Source organism: Papio anubis, chromosome 19 (assembly GCF_008728515.1).
Source record: "Papio anubis isolate 15944 chromosome 19, Panubis1.0, whole genome shotgun sequence".
Classification (NCBI taxonomy): Eukaryota; Metazoa; Chordata; class Mammalia; order Primates; family Cercopithecidae; genus Papio; species Papio anubis.
In genome coordinates this window covers 10,041,649-10,059,974 of record NC_044994.1, presented here as the reverse complement: position 1 = coordinate 10,059,974, position 18,326 = coordinate 10,041,649, and the positions used below count along the sequence as shown (strand labels likewise).

The 18,326-nt window shown below is 41.1% G+C and overlaps 1 protein-coding gene across 1 annotated transcript; it reads left to right on the top strand.

The window, feature by feature from the left end:
- Nucleotides 1-203: 203 nt before the first annotated feature.
- Nucleotides 204-17,113, top strand: LOC101015341 (myosin regulatory light chain 12B). Its single transcript, XM_003914194.3, has 4 exons — nt 204-334; nt 11,472-11,670; nt 16,173-16,334; nt 16,687-17,113. Exons 2-4 carry the CDS (start codon nt 11,487-11,489, stop codon nt 16,857-16,859), a joined length of 519 nt encoding a protein of 172 aa, XP_003914243.1. The 5' UTR covers nt 204-334; nt 11,472-11,486; the 3' UTR covers nt 16,860-17,113.
- The last annotated feature ends 1,213 nt before the right edge of the window (nt 17,114-18,326 follow it).

Below are 18,326 nucleotides of genomic sequence, written 5' to 3'. Positions count from 1 at the left end.
GCGGGGGACGAGGGCCCGGCTGCGGGCGACCGCCGCGGCGCCGGCGCTATATCGCAGCGGATCGGAGCAGGCCGAAGGGCAGTTAAGACCCTGGCCGTGTGCCTCCGGCCCCAGCAGCCCAGCCGCTCGGCTGACACACAGACCCCGCGCCCAGGCGCGAACACTCTGCGCACCCCCGTTCCACTTGGTCCAGCCGCGCCTTCCGGTGCGCCTTCCGCTCCGCCCCTTCAGGCAGGAAGTGTCGGCGCCGCCACTGTCCGGCCACAGCCTAGCGCTCTTCGCTGTCGCTCGTCGTCTCGCGCAGGGCGACCCCGGTTCTGGTGTTTCGCGCCGGGTGAGTGGCGCTCGACTCCGCTCGCGAGACCCCTCGGGCCGCCTCCGTGTCCCCGCGCCCCCTCCCGTCGCGCGCCTGCGGCCGGACCCCGCCCCAGCGCGGCCAGGCGTCGGCGGGACCTGTCAGGCTGGCTGAGAAGGGGGCATGGGGCCGGAGGTGGAGGGAGGAGGGAGGAGGGTTGGCGGTGAGGCCCTGGCCCGGAAGTCCGGAGGCCGGGGGAGACGCCCTGCTGGAGAGGTGGCCGGGGCCCGGCGGTGCGTGGGTCGACCCTTCACCACCTGGGTGACCTCACACACCTGGGCCCTGGACCGCCCGCCGGCCCCGGGGTCGACGCCTGCCCTCCCGGCCCAGCGGCGGGCCCTGGCGGTGGATTAGGGCGGACCCGGGCGTGTTCGTGTGGAGTACCTGCCCTGTGCCCAACACTGTCCTAGATGCTTTGGAGGGTGCAGGAGCCTCCTAGTGCACGGTCTTGCCTAAGGTGAAGCCTCCAAGGAAGCTATTAGCATGCCGGTAGCCGAGTGTGTGGTTGATACAGGCTCAAATGTAATGATTTACATAGAGTTGTAATTCGCTTAGTATGTCTTGCATCTTGTAAAGGTTTCGTGTTGTCTGAAGAAAGGACAATTAACAGAAATGGGGAAAGGTTACTTGGAAAAGAATCGTGACCTCACTGAAGGCCTTGGATTCAGTCCTAGGAGGGAGAACTTAGCGTTTCCGGCTAGATGTGTGGGAGGTGGTAACGAGCAAAACTCAAAAGCTGGGAATTGTCTCCTGTGAAAAGCAGACCGTAGGGTATGGAACCCATACCGGCGGGAATGGAACAGAACTATAACGACTTATAGTAGCAAATAAGGGTAGACAGGTAAGTGGGACCTTCTTATGGATGTCTTGAAAACTTAGGAGAAAGAAAAGATTACGTAAGAAGCCATAGAGAGTAATTTTGGAGTCTTCACTAAGGGAGTAATAAGAAAGGGATGTTTAGAGGATTCATTTGGCCGCTTAGTTGAAGGTAGATTTGGCATGGTCTTTTGGTAAGAGAAGAATCAAAGCATTTAGAATTCAGTAGGACCTAATAGATTACCTTGTGAAGCCTTTGCGTTTTATAACTGAGAAAAACGAAACCCAGAGAGGTGAGGTAATTTGCCCAAGGTGGTGGACCCTCCTGGACTTCATAACTAAGAGCACAGCTTTTGCGTTGTTTAGGCTCTGTTGAGTGAAACAACTTTTATGATGGCTGACTCGATGTTCATTTATGCTTTGATGAGACTAAGCTTGGACAAGATGAACTGCAACTTCTAAAGGACAGATCTCCAGACGAGAGTTGCTAAGGTTAGGAAAGATAACAGGATGTAGAGCCCCAACATGGGGCTAGTTTTCCCTTTCTCCCAAGATTCAAAGACTCCAGGTATATTTGGGGATAAGTTTATCGTACCCTTTTTGCCAGCATCTTTGGGGTCTTCCTTCCTCACTCCACACATTTAACTTTGGGGTATCATTGCTTATTACTTCCAGCTATCCACATTTTCATGGCAGAGAATTTCAGCTGCCTGTATGCAGGATGTTACTGGCTAGTGGTTCAAGCTCTGGAGCTTGATTTCCTGAGTACAGATCCTCACTCTAAGTTCTGCCATTTTCTAGCGGTGTGGCAAGTTGTTCATTCTCTTTACCCTGATTTTCGTATCTGAGAGAAGAGAATGATAACAGTACCTATATGATGACTTGTCGTGAGGATTAAATGTGTTAATACATACGAAATCCTTAAATCAGTGCCTGGCACATCTTTAGCACTCAGTTATTGTCCCTGGTTAGTACTGCTGCTTCCAGGTATGGAGCAGTGGGTAGCTGCTAAGTTTCCTTAGGGATCTCTTGGGGAAGAGACTGGAACCATAGGTAGACCATAGAGAAAAGCCTCATGTTGGGATTCAGATCCGGAACCTACCTTGTAATGAACATATATGTGTAATTCTGTTTGTTACAGGAAGGAACTATATATACACACTATACACAACTATATATACTATACATATATATATATGTAGTTGCTTAACTAGGATTATTTGAGCACCTGCCGTGTGCAAGGCACACTACTAAGTTCCACAGTCCAAAGTGGAAAGGCAGAAGGCAGTAAAAGGAATGAATATGGCCAGGCATGGTGGCTCACACCTGTAATCCCAGTGCTTTGGGAGGCCAAGGTAGGAGGGTCATTTGAAGCCAGGGGTTCAAGACCAACTTGGGCAACATAGCGAGACCCTGTCTCTACCCCCGCACCCCCTCCTTGCAAAGTAACTGTGTATGGTGGCTCATGCCTGTAGTCCTAGCTGCTCAAGAGGCTGAGTTAGGAGGATCACTTGAGTCCAAGAGTTCAAGGCTACAGTGAACTTTGTGCCATAAACCCAGTAAGAGAGGTGAATTTCAAAAACATTGTATTGAGTGAAAGAAGACAGGCATATATATGAATATATACTGTACAATTCCGTTTATAAGAAGTTCAAAAACAAAACTAATCTATGGTGATAGAAATCTGAACAGTGGGCCGGGCGCGGTGGCTCAAGCCTGTAATCCCAGCACTTTGGGAGGCCGAGACGGGTGGATCACGAGGTCAGGAGATCGAGACCATCCTGGCTAACATGGTGAAACCCCGTCTCTACTAAAAAATACAAAAAAAAAACTAGCCGGGCGATGTGGCGGACGCCTGTAGTCCCAGCTACTCGGGAGGCTGAGGCAGGAGAATGGCATGAACCCGGGAGGCGGAGCTTGCAGTGAGCTGAGATCCGGCCACTGCACTCCAGCCTGGGCGACAGAGCGAGACTCCGTCTCAAAAAAAAAAAAAAAAAAGAAAAGAAATCTGAACAGTGGTTGCCTATGGGAGATGGTGATTAACTTGGAGAGAATTTTCTGGAACAATGTTAACATTTGTAACTTAATGGGAGTGATAGTTACATGGGTATACACTTTATAAAAACTGATTAAGGTTTGTACATTTGACTATATAAATTTCACTGCAGTAAAACAAAATGATATGGGAGGCTCAGAATAGAAAGTTTGCAGCCAACTGGAATGATCATAAAACCTATAATAGAGAAAGAAATGTCAGTGTTACATGTATGTGGTAAGTGTTAAAATACATATAGAGTACTAGGGGAAATGCTTCATGGTGTTAAAAAAAAAGTTGAAAAAATTGAGTTTGACTCCTTGAAAAAAATACATCTAATAATTTATGGAGCTATCTTTTTTGCCTAAATATGCAGCATAAAAACAATTATATGTCATTAGGTATATGAGGTTAATTTCGGAAGTATTTTAACTTGATATAAACTAAATTCTGTTTATGACTGCTGTTTTCAGACTGTTGCTTATGTGTCCAGTCATTTGAGTCTTCCAGTTAGAACATTCATCTTGACTACAGTAATAACCATAAGAATCCATGATAAATTTCTAAAGATTCTGATAGACCTTGAAGAAGATGAGGTGGAGTAAAAATGACCTTAGGTTTTAGCTCAAGAACTACTCTCTGCTTTTCTGTGTGAGTTCTTCTACTCTGAGGGCTTTACTCACACACATCAGCACTGCTAACAAGACCCCCTCAGAGTCCTGTCCTCTACTAGCATTCTACTGTGGCCCAGCTAAAATTTGAGTTGTTTATCATCCTTTGCTCACAAAACCAGCTCCTCCCTCCTCTCCTCAATTATCTCGTTTTTGAGTGGTGCCTTTATATTACCAAGTTTTCAGTTAGTACTTAGGAAAAAGGACAGAGCTTTGAGGCTCTAATTAGAAAGCAGGAATAACTAGCAAATCAGGAAGTGATTTGCTGGTCAGAGCCAGAGGAATTCAGCCAAAAGAATAGGATGGGGGTGATAGGAATGTTGAGGAAGGGTGACTCGTGCAGTAAAAAGAACCTACAGAACTTGAATGAAAACTGAGTAGAAGGAGTTAAACTTTTCTCTTCAGAAATAGAAAATTCCCTGTGCTATGCAAACTTGACTGTGGTCCCTTGGAACTTGGACTGTGACTATAATTCTGAAATAAAGGCATAGCCCTATTTTAACATTAAAGAGGCCAAGGAGACAGTGACTTTGTAGCTTTTCTATTGGTGTATAACAAATGACTCCAAAACCTAGCACCTCAGAAACAGTGAACAATTTTTGAGGGTCAGAGCCAGAGCAGCTTAGGTGGGTGGTTCTGACACAGGGTCTCTCATGAGGTGGCATGCGGGGGCTGCAGTCGTCTGAAGGAAGATCAGCCTCCAAGATGGCTGACACATAGCTGACAAGTTGGTGCTGGCTGTTGGCAAGAACCCTCAATTCCCTGCCACATGGATCTCTCCACAGGGCTGTGTGAGTGTCTTTATGACCTGGCTCCCGCAGATTGAGTGATCCAAGACAGAGCAGGGAAAAAGCTACAAGGTGTATTATGACAAAGCCAAACACCCTCATTTCACAATATCTTTTTTTTTTTTTTTTGAGACGGAGTCTTGCCCTGTCGCCCAGGCTGGAATGCAGTGGCACAATCTTGGCTCACTGCAAGCTCTGCCTCCTGGGTTCACGCCATTCTCCTGCGTCAGCCTCCCAAGTAGCTGGGACTACAGGCGCCCGCCACCGCACCCGGCTAGTTTTTTGTATTTTTAGTAGAAATGGGGTTTCACCGTGTTAACCAGGATGGTCTCGATCTCCTGACCTCGTGAGCCACCGCGCCCGGCCCACAATATCTTATTGTCACAGTATCTTATTGGTTACACAGGTCAACACTTTTCATTGTTGGAGGGGACTGCACAAGGGCATGAGAATTGTTGAGGTCTTTCTGGGAAGGTGGCTACCACCATGACCAGAGGGGCAAGGTGAAGTGTTCTGAGGGCCAGACAGATAACAAACTAATACCAGTTGGGATGAGGAGATGGAGGGAGTAGAGGGGATTGCTTGTTGAACACTTACCACCTACAGGGATTTCCGGGATGCTGGTCAAGTGATTCCTTATTGTACAGTTGTTTAAAATATCTGAAATTTAGGTTATGTAAAATGTTCAGTTTTTTTAAATGTTGGCAAACTAATTCAATTTTTAAAAGAGGCATTTTAAAGGTCATCCCTGCGGATTACTAAATGAACCTCTGTGCAGACTGCATGTAGTCTGGTAGCTGCCAGGTTATGACTTCTGATCTACTTAACACTTACTTTATGGATGAGGAAAATGAGGCCTGGGAAAGCCGAAATGACCAGCAATCATACAACTTGTGAATGATAGAACTGGAATTAGAATCCATGTCTCCAACATCTCCATTAAACTATAATGACAACATTGAAAAACTAAGGGCAGCTAGATACATGAACAGCCAATGTGGTCTAAGTGGTTAACTTAACAAGTTAAGTGGTTCTCAACCTTCAATGTGCATTGAAATCACCTGGTGCATTTAAATACAGATGCCTGGGCTCCACCCCCAGACCTTCCATTACCTTGTAGCTACAGGCATCACTTGTTTGAAACTTCTGAGGTGATTCTGATGCGCAGCCAAGATTGAAACCAGAGGATTTAACTGCTTTAGGAGCCGTATTTACTTGCTCTAGCTGACTTCAGATACTTGAAGGAAGAAGCCTCAAAGCAATGGTGAGGAAATCATAGGTAGCTAACAGAATGTGCCCTGTGAGCATCTTCCCCAGGCTTCGATAGAGCCGTATATGCTGAAGTACATAGACAGTTTCTACTTATTAATGATGATGGTGTCCATGTTTCTGTTTGCATGTCAGTACTGCAAGTGACTTTACAAACATTTTTATTATCAACTAAGTATGTTGGTACCACAGCCAGCTATAATACATAATACAGTAGTCTTATATGATGCTGCTTTCCACTGTCCATGGTTTTGCTTCCTCCGTTTCAGTGACCTGTGGTCAACTGAGGTCTGAAAATAAGTGAGTACAGTACAGTGAGATATTGTCAGAGATCTCATCCACATAATTTGTATTACAGTATATTATAATTGTTCTATTTGATTATTGTTAATCTGTTACTGTGCTTAATGTATAAATTAAACTTTATCATAGGTATGTATGTGTAAGAAAACAGTGCATGTAGTCATTCATCAGGATCTGCAGAGGGTTGGTTCCAGGACCCTCCTGCAGACACCAGAATCTGCAGATGCTCAAGTGCCCCATATTAAATGGCATAGTATTTGCATATAACCTACACATATCCTCCTGAATACTTTAAATCATTTCTAGATTGCTTATAATACCTAATATAATGCAAATACTATATAAATAGTTGTTATACTGTATTTTTTATTTGTATTTTTATTGTTGTATTTTTTGTTTGTATTTTTCCAAATAAACGAACAATGGATTCTCGGTTGAATCTGAGTGTGGAACCTGTGGATATGGAGGGCTAACTGTTTGGGTTGGGTACTATCCCTGGTTTCAGACATCCACTGGAGTCTTGGAATGTATCCCCCTCACATAAGAAGGGACTGCTGTATCAATTCCTACATGCCTGCCTTTGATGTAACCTCTGAGTACTACTTATATCCTTTAGTTCACTTTATATTAGAAATTTATAGCAATATCAGTAACAGTGTTGCAGAGGGAGGAAGAAGTGTTTTTACTGCTATTGAGGGTTATTACATTCATTTTGTGCTGTGTTCTGTATGGCTATTTTCTGTCTTTAAGGGTTGGGTTGGTTTTTTGTGTTTTTGTTTGTTGTTTTTGAATGCTTCTTGGTTAAACATTAATAAATTGGACAGTCCTAGATCAGAGTTTCAAAGGAAAGCCATGACTGATAGTTGCCACCTGACTAAACCCAACCAGGACTACTACACTGCACAATTCCAGGCAGTGCCATTCACATTTCATTTACTGACTGCAACTCTATTCTGTACATTGGTGTCTCTGGTATAGTTTGACTTGGTTTGAAAACTCAGTTTGTCTAGGATTTGCATTTAGAGGAATGTAGGTGCTCAGAAATCAGTGTTGAATTATATTGGTGGCATGGCAAGTTTTAAAAATTTTATGCTAAACTCAAAATAATTAGAAGAGTATTTCGTAGGAAGTAGAAAATATACAGGGAGAAACAACCTGTAACAAATGGGATTTGAATCCTAACTCTGCCGCGAGGTGACCTTGGGCAAGATTATTTAAAATATCTTTGACCTTCAGTTTCTTCACTTGGCAGGGGGGCATGTTTCAGTTAACGTACATAATGTTTCCAGCATGTGAGTCACTTAATAAATGGTAGTAGCTGTAAGTTGAGTAGACCTTTAATTCTCTCTGTGTTCCTAAGGCAGAGAAGTAGATCAAGGCAATTGGGGTTGGAAAAATAGCAAGAACAAAGATATACAAGATAAGAAATGGCATGGTACCTTGGGGACATTTGCAGTTTGGTGTTGCTAAAGGAAAAGTACAAAGCAGGGAATGACTAGAGAGGAGGCTGGAAAGGTCATCCTAGAGTAGGGAAAGGAAGACTCATGCGCCATGTTTAGGAACTTGGTACTTTTAGGAAGTGGAGAGCCAAAGAAGATTTTAAAAAGTGGAATGATGAGGTCATATTCATATTTTAGACAACTCTGGCTAGAAAACTAAGGGTAGTTTTGAGAGAGCCGAGAGGCAAGGGGATAGTGAAGAGGCCATAGAAATATTTTACACAAGAGATAATGAGGATCCAGTTTAGGGTGGTGACAGACGAATGAGGAAGATGAGCATCTCTGAGAAATATTTCTTAGAGGCAGGGCTTGGTTCATCAGGGAGAGGGATTGGGGAGGGTGACTCCTAGGTTTCTGGCTACTGGGTAGATGATTGGAAACAAAGATGGTAAAATTCAGGAGCGGGGAGATAATTGAGTTTTCAGCATGTTGATTATGAGTGTCTATGGGGCATCCAGATGGGTGCCTTTCACAGGCATTTGGATGTGTGAGTCCGAGGCTCCAAGGAAAGGTCAGGCCTGGAGGTTCAGATTTGGGAGGTGTAGGTGTTGTCAGAACAGTGAAAGTTGATGAGATCATCCAAGGAATGAAGACTGAAAAGAACTTTAAACCATGTGCTGCTAGAATACTGGGAAACATGAATATTTAAGTGGAGATAAACATCTAAGAGGGAAATGGAGGAGGAAGTCTTAGAAATAGGAGAACTGAGCTAGAGTAAGTCAAATACACCATTGTACATAATCAGTCTTCCTCATTAGAGCATAAGTTCTTCAAGGTTGGGACCCTTTCCACCTGGGAAAGTTCGTTTCTACTGTTACGGAGCACCAGGCTAACAGTGGCTGAATCTCCAAAGAAAAGAGGGATAAAATAGTGTGATGCAGTAGACTGATCCAAGAAGATTTAGACCAGATTTGGCAATTAAAGCAGTTGCAGTAGAAAACAGAAAGCCAGATTGTGGTGGGTTGAAAAGTGAGTGGGAAGTGAGAAGGTGGAGGAAGCCAAGATACTTATTTCAGAAGGGAAGGAGAGAGGGTGGTAATTTCTTTGGGGGCCAGAGTTCCCTTCAGATTGATTATTTTGATGCAATTTTGCCTCACTTTTCAGCTGATATTGTGTGTGTTTTTATAGGTACCATATACATATACAAATGTACCACTGTTTTTAAATGAAGTATGAAACAAATTTAAAATACGGTATTACCACATTGAGCCTTTATCTAATCTAACGTATTTTGATTAGGACCAGTTAGTGAATTGTTTTTTGTTCTCTTCCATCAACTTGCCTTCTCTGTTTCCTTTTCTTGGGCATCACCATCAGATGGTGATGGCTCTTCTAGCCTTATCAGGCTAACTACCTACATATTCTTTCTCAGAGGCATTTCCCCTAATAAAAATCCTTGGGTGTTTAATTCTATCTTGGTATCAGCTTCTTAGAGAACTCGGACTAAACTTCAAAAATGTTTAAATATAGTATATTTTTGGGTTAACTGTAGAAGTAGCATGATACAGTTGACTGATTTTGATTTGATTTGATTTGATTTTTTGAGACAGTGTCTTGTCACCCAGGCTGAGGTTAGGGGCACCATTACGGTTCACTAGACTCGACCTCCCAGGCTTAAATGATCCTTCCACCCCAGCCTCCCAAGTAGTAGCTGGGACCATAGGCATGCGCCACCACACCTGGCTCATTTTTTTATTTTTTTGTAGGGACAGGGTCTCACTTTGTTGCCCAGGCCTGTCTCAAACTCCTGGGCTCAAGCAGTCTTCCGGCCTCAGCCTCCCAAAGTGTTGAGATTACAGGTGTGAGCCACCGCGCCTGGCTTGATTAGTTTTTAAAAATAAATATTTAACTCATTGGGAACTTTTTCTAAATAACTTGATTACAAAAACGACTTGCTGATACTGAGAGAGAAAGAACTAACATTTTTGCCTTCAGACGTACTTGACTATCTTGAAGAAATTGAGTCAAAATTTTTAGCATTAAAATGAACCTTTTAAGTTTTGGTATGTGAACAGGAACGAAAACATAATCAAATGCCTTGTTAGTAGACTACATTCTGTCTCTGTTTAACCTTCGATATAACTAAGGTCAAATAACACTAAGTTACAGGGAAGAGAAGAAAATTAACATTTATTTAGGACTTGTACATGGGGAGGGTGAGGAGTTGGAATGTTAGAGTAAGGACTGTAAGGCTGGTGTACTTCAAAACTACACCACTAAGTCAAGCTTCAAAACACCCTGTGCGTGTTCTTTAGCTTGAAGAAATAGAAGTAGACAATAAATTTATATAAAAAATCCCAATACTGGAAGTCCTGGAGACTCAGGTCCAAAAATCCCCCTGCTCGATCATTGACCTGTCTAGTCATTTGTTTTCACATTGTGGGAAGTTACAGAAACAGTCTGCGAGACCATCATTGCTGACAGCAGTTTCAAGTTTGGCTGTCCTAAGACCACCCTTGAGTTTGATTATTTGCTAAGACTCACAGAACTCACTGAAAGCTGTTAGGCTCAGATATGTAGGTTTTCAGAGGTTATATGTAGCTAGTAATGGTGGAGCTGAGATTTGAACTTACGACTTCCTAACTCCAGAGCTGATGGTATTTTTGTGTGTTATTTATTATATAAAACTGCACATAAAAAATGAAATGACAACTGTCTTTTCTGCTTGATATTTAAATTATTGGTGGCTTTCAGTAGAGTGTTGGAGGCTACTACCAAAGCCATATTACAGAGAATCGAGAAATGATTGGGAAGAAGAGAAAAGGGGCTGGGCACGGTGGCTCCTGTCTGTAATCCCAGCAGTTTGGGAGGATCTCTCAAGCCTCGGAGTTCAAGACCAGACTGGGCAATATAGTGAGAACCACCCATCTCTAAAATAAAAAACAGAAGGAAAAATGACAGTTCAGCCTCAGACTGGTATTCTGAAAGTCTTGTCAAGGGAAAAGGGAAATGCAGGGATAGCTAGAAAGATGAAAGGGTAGGTTTGATATTTATAAAGATGAGACCTTTTTTGAACATGACTAGTCTTTTTACATATGTTATCTCATTTAGTTCTTTGCATTGAAGTAGATATCATGTTTTACTGATGAAAAATTGAGGCTCAGAGAGTATATATTATACTGGTAGTAAAATGGGAATAAGAGTACCTACCATAGGCCACTGTTGTGAGGATTAAATGGGGACAGTCTTTGTCAGAGTAAGAGATCAACTTTGGAGACTTTCTCTTTGAGGAAGCCCTGGGCCTTCATAACAGTGCTTGGCCAGAGTAAGTACTCCATAGATGCTAGCTATCGTTAGATATTTTAAAGTCTCACTTCATAAAAATCGGTCCCCTGAAATTTAGGAGAAGGTACATCAATAATTTCTATTGTGTTTCTTTGTTTTTTAGAAATGGGAGTCTCACTGTGTTGCCCAGGCAAGTCTCGAACTCCTAGTCTCAAGTGATCCTCCCACCTTGGCCTCCCAAAGTCTTGGGATTATAGGCATGAGCCACTGGTGCCTGGCAAATTCTGTTCCTTAATGTTTCAAAACTGCTTTTTTTCCACTCAGTCATTTAATTGTCCCATTGGAAATAAAGTTTAGTTGCATACTTATTCCTATCCAATTGAAGTAATAATTCCATATTGATATCTTTACATACTAACTTTAGGTATTATGTATTCTGTTTTTGCTTTGTTTTATAATTTTGGGGTTTTTTTTTTTTGTTTTATGTTTTTGTGTCTTTTTAAACTCCAGAATTAAACAACCACCATGTCGAGCAAAAAGGCAAAGACCAAGACCACCAAGAAGCGCCCTCAGCGCGCAACATCCAATGTGTTTGCCATGTTTGACCAGTCACAGATTCAGGAGTTCAAAGAGGCCTTCAACATGATTGATCAGAACAGAGATGGCTTCATCGACAAGGAAGATTTGCATGATATGCTTGCTTCTCTAGGTAGACTTTATATTCTTTATTTGTATTTTCCCAAAGATAATAATTTTTCTCTCTATGAATCATTTTTTTGTGTGTGATGTACAAATATTTCTCCCCTTGTCTCAGAAGGCTTCTAGAGAGATTTCCAGGTGTGGGAGGTGCCATTTTGGGGCTTGTCCAGTCATATGGGGATAAGCCTATAAGGTTGGGGACCTGGCAGATGCTGTGCCCAGGTAGACTAACATTCCTGTTAGCTAAATTTTTTAGGTCTCTAGATGGAAAGCCAAGGCATGGCTAGGCAGCAAAATACCAGAGTTTCAAATAAGTATAGCTAAATAATATACTTAATAAAGGTTGAGTACGGGTTATAAACAAGGAGTGACAGTAAGTGATGATGGTTATCTCTGCGGAGGAGGGGCAGCGCGACTGGAAAAGGGAACAGGGAAGAAGACTTTCACAATATTTTGTATGACTTTTTTTAATAACTAAAGAAAATGTAAAGATACAGGATTTAAAGCACACATAAACAGCCATTTGTATGTTGGTATATGGGTGTTAATATTCCTTTTATGATTTTGTTATTGTTTCTTTTGATCTTAAAAAGAAGGACAGGAGGCAGCATCCTACATGTTCTGCCCAGAGTCAGCAGTTATTTTACAGTTGGGAGTCAAGGAACTGCAGGCAAAGGAGACCTTGATAGGCCAAAGCGGAGGGGGTGAGGCAGGCTGGGAGCGGGTGAGGGATGGCCTACAGTGAGACTTTGCACTCTGTCCTACTGCTTGGCTGACTGGCCAAAAAGGCAAAGAAAGAGGTGGGGGGTTTTTTTTTTCTTTTAATGCCTACAAAATGATTAGCTAGCTTTTATTTTTCTAACTTTTGATTTTGATTATTTCTCCTAACACATTGAAAGTAAAGTTTAGGTGTGCACTTATTCCTATCCAACATATGATTTTGAAAAATTTTAAGCCTACAAAAAGTGGAAAGAACGTTATAGTGAACACCTACACATCTTTAGCTATATTCACTGATTGTTAACATTTTGTAACTTTTGTTTATCCAAGGTGAGAGTAGAATCAAAGATTTTTATCTGATTTGTTGACTTGCAGTGAGATTATAACCTAGTGTTTCTCACATTCAGAATGTCTGAGTATATTCTTGGGCAAGTCAGTACTGAAGAAGGCCTCTGAGGAAAATTGAGGAACTTAGCCGTCTTCCAAAGATTGAACTCTCAAGTCTATACTCTGCTTATAATAGATGCTCAGTAGATATTTGTTGAATGAACAAGTCGTGGTAGAGTCAGAGGTTGTCTTTGAGGCCTTCTGTTTTGCAGAAACCCATCCTTTTAAAGACATGTGTTAAAAGAACAACTTCAGCCTAATTAAATTTAAGGGAGTTTAACTGAGCAATGAACAATTTGCGAATCAGGTATCCCCTAGAATCACAGCAGATTCACAGAGACTCCAGTACAGCCACGTGGTAGAAGAAGATTTATAGACAAAAAAAGGGAAATGACGTACAGAAGTTGGAAGTGAGGTATGGAATGGCTGGATTGATTACAGCTCGGCATATGGCTTATTTGAACATGGTTTGAACACTCAGCAGTGTATGAATGGTTGAAGTATGGCTGCTGGGATTGGCCAAGACTCAGCAATTGTTACAGGCTCGTACTCCTAAGTTAGGTTTTCAATCTTGTCGGACTATTAAGCTAGGTTATAGTTCATCCGCAGGGACTCAAATGAGAAGTACGGAGTCATTCTCAGGCCATATTTAGTTTGCTTTAGCATCTATATTTACTTTTTAGGGGAACCTTCATACATTATTGGTAGGAATGTAAATAAGTACAGCCACTGTGGAGGACAGTATGGAGGTTCCTCAGAGAACTACAAATAGGAGCTCCCCCGTGTGATCCAGCAATCCCACTGCTAGGTACATACCCCCAAAAAAGGAAATGAGTAGTATAATTGAAGAGGTATCTGCACTCCCGTGTTTATTCCAGCACTGTTCACAGCAGCCATGATTTGAAAACACCATAAGTATCCATCACCAGGAACAGATTTTAAAAATGTGGTACTTATGTACAATGGAATACTATTCGGCCATAAAAAATGAGATCCTGTCATTGCAACATGATGGAATGGAAGACATTATATTAAGTGAAATAAGCCAGGCACAGAAAGATAAACTTCACATGTTCTTACACATTTATGGGAGCTAAAAGTTAAAATAATTGAACTCATGGAGATGGAAAGTAGAAGGATGGTTATCAGAGACTGGGAAGGGTGGGGAGAAGAATGGGAATGGTTAATAGATACAAAAGTATAGATAGAATGAATAAGATCTAGTATTTGATAGAACAACAAGGTGACTGCAGTCAGCAGTAATTTATTGTACATTTTAAAATAACTCAGTATAGTTGGAATGTTGATAACACAAAGAAATGATAAGTGCTTGAAGGGATGGCTATGCCATTTACATTGATGTGATTATTATGCACTATATGCCTGTATCAAAGTATCTCATGTACCCCATAAATACATACACCTCCTGTGTACCCATAACAATTGAAATAAATACGAATTTTCAAAAGATACGTATTTACCTTTCAAATCAACAGATTACATTGCGTGTTTTGAGCGGGTCCGTAAGTGGTTAGCCTAAACCAATTCATTTTAAATCCCTGTAGCTTTTTGTACCCTAGAGTTCTCTTCACACCTTTTGGTTACAGTTTTTCTTCCCCCCAAAAAATGCTGCAAGTGATTGGGTTAAATCTGGAGGTAGGAAAGTAGATTTTTTTTTCTTCTTCTTCTTTTTTTTTTTTTTTTTTTTTTTTGAGATGGAGTCTCACTGTCACCCAGGCTGGAGTGCAGTGGTGTGATGTCAGCTCACTGCAAGCTCTGCCTCCCGTGTTCATGCCATTCTCCTGCCTCAGCCTCTCAAGTAGCTGGGACTACAGGCACCCGCCACCATGCCTGGCAAATTTTTTGCATTTTTAGTACAGACGGGGTTTCACCGTGTTAGCCAGGATGGTCTTGATCCCCTGGCCTTGTGATCCGCCCGCCTTGGCCTCCCAAAGAGCTGGGATTACAGGTGTGAGCCACCGCGCCCAGCCGAAAGTAGATCTTTTTAGCTACTTTAACTTATTCAGTGAATCTTGAGTTTAATTTCGGGCTAATTTTGATATTGGAGCATTGAGTAAGTGTAATCAGGTAGGATTGGAATGCAGTGAAATAGATGCCAACATGATGTTTAAATTTCACCCAAATTCCCAGAGTTAAAACTTACATATGAACTATAATTGTAGCTATGATTGTCATTCTAGCTTTGGCTTAGTTGGGTGTAATTTTGAGATGCTTCCTTAGATATGAATATCTGACTAATAGATATTCTTTTCATGTAAAATCATATAAACTTAATGTTGGAAGATACCTTTGAGATACAAACTTTAACCAGTCAGTGTTAGATTTTTTTTAAAAAGAAGTAAATTCTACATAGGGCAGCACTGAATGAAGGATCTGGAATACTGGGTTTGAATGCCAGTTCTGCCACTTCCTCCTACGTCCCACAACCAGTGGTAGAACTGGGATTCAAACCCAGTATTCCAGACCGTTGGTTCAGTGCTGCTTCCCCACACCGTGGGGCCTCAGAAACACTCCCACCATGTCTGGCCATTCCAGGGAGATTTCTTCCAGCTCCCAGGGAAAGGTCAGGGGAGTTCACCGCTGCACTAAAAGAACCGTTCACACTTGGGATGGAGATTAAGATTTCCCATTACAAACAATACCAAACAAGACCACAGTTCAGTGACGTGTGTACACAGTGTTTGAAGATATCTAACATTGTTCAAAATAAGCTCCCAATTCAAAACCATGCTAATAGTTTAAACTTAAATGGCCAACTTATAAATACAACTTTGAAGCATACCAACTCATGGACATCCGTACCACAACTGGAAATGTGAATATTTAGATTGTTTTGAATGACTCTATTGAACCGACTGCCCTGATGAACCGTTGATGTTACCAGCATTCAGGATATAGGCTGGGCGTGATGATGCACACCTGCAATCCTGTCACGTTGGGAGGCCAAGGCAGATGGATCACTTGAGCTCAGGAGTTCAAGGCCAGCCTGGGCAGCATAGTGAAACCCAGTCTTTACAAAAAATAAAAAATTAGCTGGGCGTGGTGGCACATGTCTGTAGTCCCCCCCCAAAAAAAAAAGTTGTAATAATGTGGCACTGCCTGGCTTCAGGTTTTTGTTTTGTTTTTAATGAAAAATAATGAAGAGAAAGTTCACATAAACGAATAAATAGCCTTCAGTGTAAACCTGGAATACATTTTTATAATGATGTATCAAATATTTTTTAAGTTGTCAAAAATAATCTTTTTAAAATGTTCTTAAAGTTAATTGAAAAATTGGTGTCAAATGATGTAAAGTTTTAAAATATGTTGGGGAGCATAATAGTGAAATAACTATTGAAGTTAGATTTTTTTGTCTTTAAATGTTAAAATGTGCATTTTTAACAGGGAAGAATCCCACTGATGCATACCTTGATGCCATGATGAATGAGGCACCAGGCCCCATCAATTTCACCATGTTCCTCACCATGTTTGGTGAGAAGTTAAATGGCACAGATCCTGAAGATGTCATCAGAAATGCTTTTGCTTGCTTTGATGAAGAAGCAACAGGTGAGTACTATTTGTTTATGCCCAGCCTCATTCCAGACTATATGAAGTACTTCTCTTGAAATAGAAAGGGTTTTCTTTTTTTACCTTTGGAAAAATATTTGCTTAACAATAATTTTGTAAGTTTATGATCTGTTTCTGAGCTTTTAAATGATTTGATCTAATATTAACACAGAACTCTAAGAATAATTGGAAAACATAATGGTATAGTTCATATAGCCTTAGTTCACTAACTTATTTTGTTTCTAGATATAGATATTCTGAAATATTTTATAAGATTGACTAGCTTTAGAAATGAACTGTTAAAGTGCCAGGAAGTAGTGATGACTGCTTTCTTCTTTCTGTTGCCTTCCAGGCACCATTCAGGAAGATTACCTGAGAGAGCTGCTGACAACCATGGGGGATCGGTTTACGGATGAGGAAGTGGATGAGCTGTACAGAGAAGCACCTATCGACAAAAAGGGGAATTTCAATTACATCGAGTTCACACGCATCCTGAAACACGGAGCAAAAGACAAAGATGACTGAAAGAACTTTAGCTAAAACCTTCCAATTACATTGTCTTACTCTGTTTTATTTCTCAGACACTTTCCCCACCCTCATAGAACCTGTTGCATGCAGCTTAGTTTCACAGCTTTGCCTCTTTTTGATGTATTTATTCCAGACCTTTCTGCCACTTAGCACTTGTATAATCAGACTGGAAATGGGGATGAGGGTGTAAATTGTATTGAAAAAGAGATCGCGAATAAAAATCAAGAAATGTGAAAGCCCAGAAAAATATATTCTTATTTCTGGTTTTGCTGGATTTTTACATTTTTATATAATAAAAATGTTATTTTGAAATAAAGATTATGCTGACTCAAATGCAGTGTAATGGCAAGTTAAACAAATGAGTGATAGGTGCGGGTAGTCCTTTTTTCAGGTTTTCAACTTCATATGACTCAGGTTTTATGGTAAAATTGATTTTTCACATGTATGGGACAGCGTTCTTCAGAACTTTTAAGTACCCTTTAACATTATTATGCAGTGCAAACTAGTTATGCCATTGTTTCTTTCATGCTTCTAGTCAGATGTTTATTAAATGATAAATATAAATATATCTGGGAAAACATTAAACATTGCATTCATCTAAGATTCTGAGAAGAGGCAAAATTCTGAAGATTAGTTGTACATTTACTGTATGTGGAGCATTGTGCCTACACAGTTTTTATTGAATCTTCCCAGCAGCCTTGTGGGATTTTTATTAGCCTTGTATTTCAAGTGGGAGGACTTAGCATAGTTGAGTAGTTGATCAGGGTAACTATTAGGACATGAGAGTTGGAATTCCAACCTAGGGCACCTAACTTCAGAGCTCGCAGTGCTGGAAGCACGGTACTGTCTATGAAAAGCCCCAAATTCCTAAAAGAGTCAGGACATTTCTGTTCTATCATGATACAATTCGGTAGTCACTATTGAAATTTAAAATAATCTTGGGGTAATTGATTATTGGAACAGAATTTCAGAAAATTCTATCCCAGGTTGAAATAAATAATACTATCGTGTGTTTGAAAGCAGTTCATGTAACACAGACTAGAAAGCTGAAAGACAAGGTTGCTCTGAGCATTTAGAATCCTTAAGGCCAAAGTATGAGAATAAAGAGAACAATCTAAAAAAGGAAAAAATCAGTTTTAAAAAATTAACCAACATTGTTCAACACCGATTTCTCCTCCTAAAAGTATTGTGATGGTATTTTATCTGCTTAGCACCAGAGCATTTATATGTTGTTTAATATGGGTGCTTTACAACTTGGGGTAGTAGGCCGGTCTGTATTCACTTGCTAACAGTTAGCCTGGGCTTCCTTTTATCATCAGAATGAGGGGACAGCTCATGAACTTTTACATTACCTAATCTCGGTCTCTGAGGTATCAGTTCTACTTTATATTAATAGACCTGAGGTTTAGACTGAAGCTCCTGCCCAAGATCTAACAAATACAAGAATCCACATCTGGCTCTTTT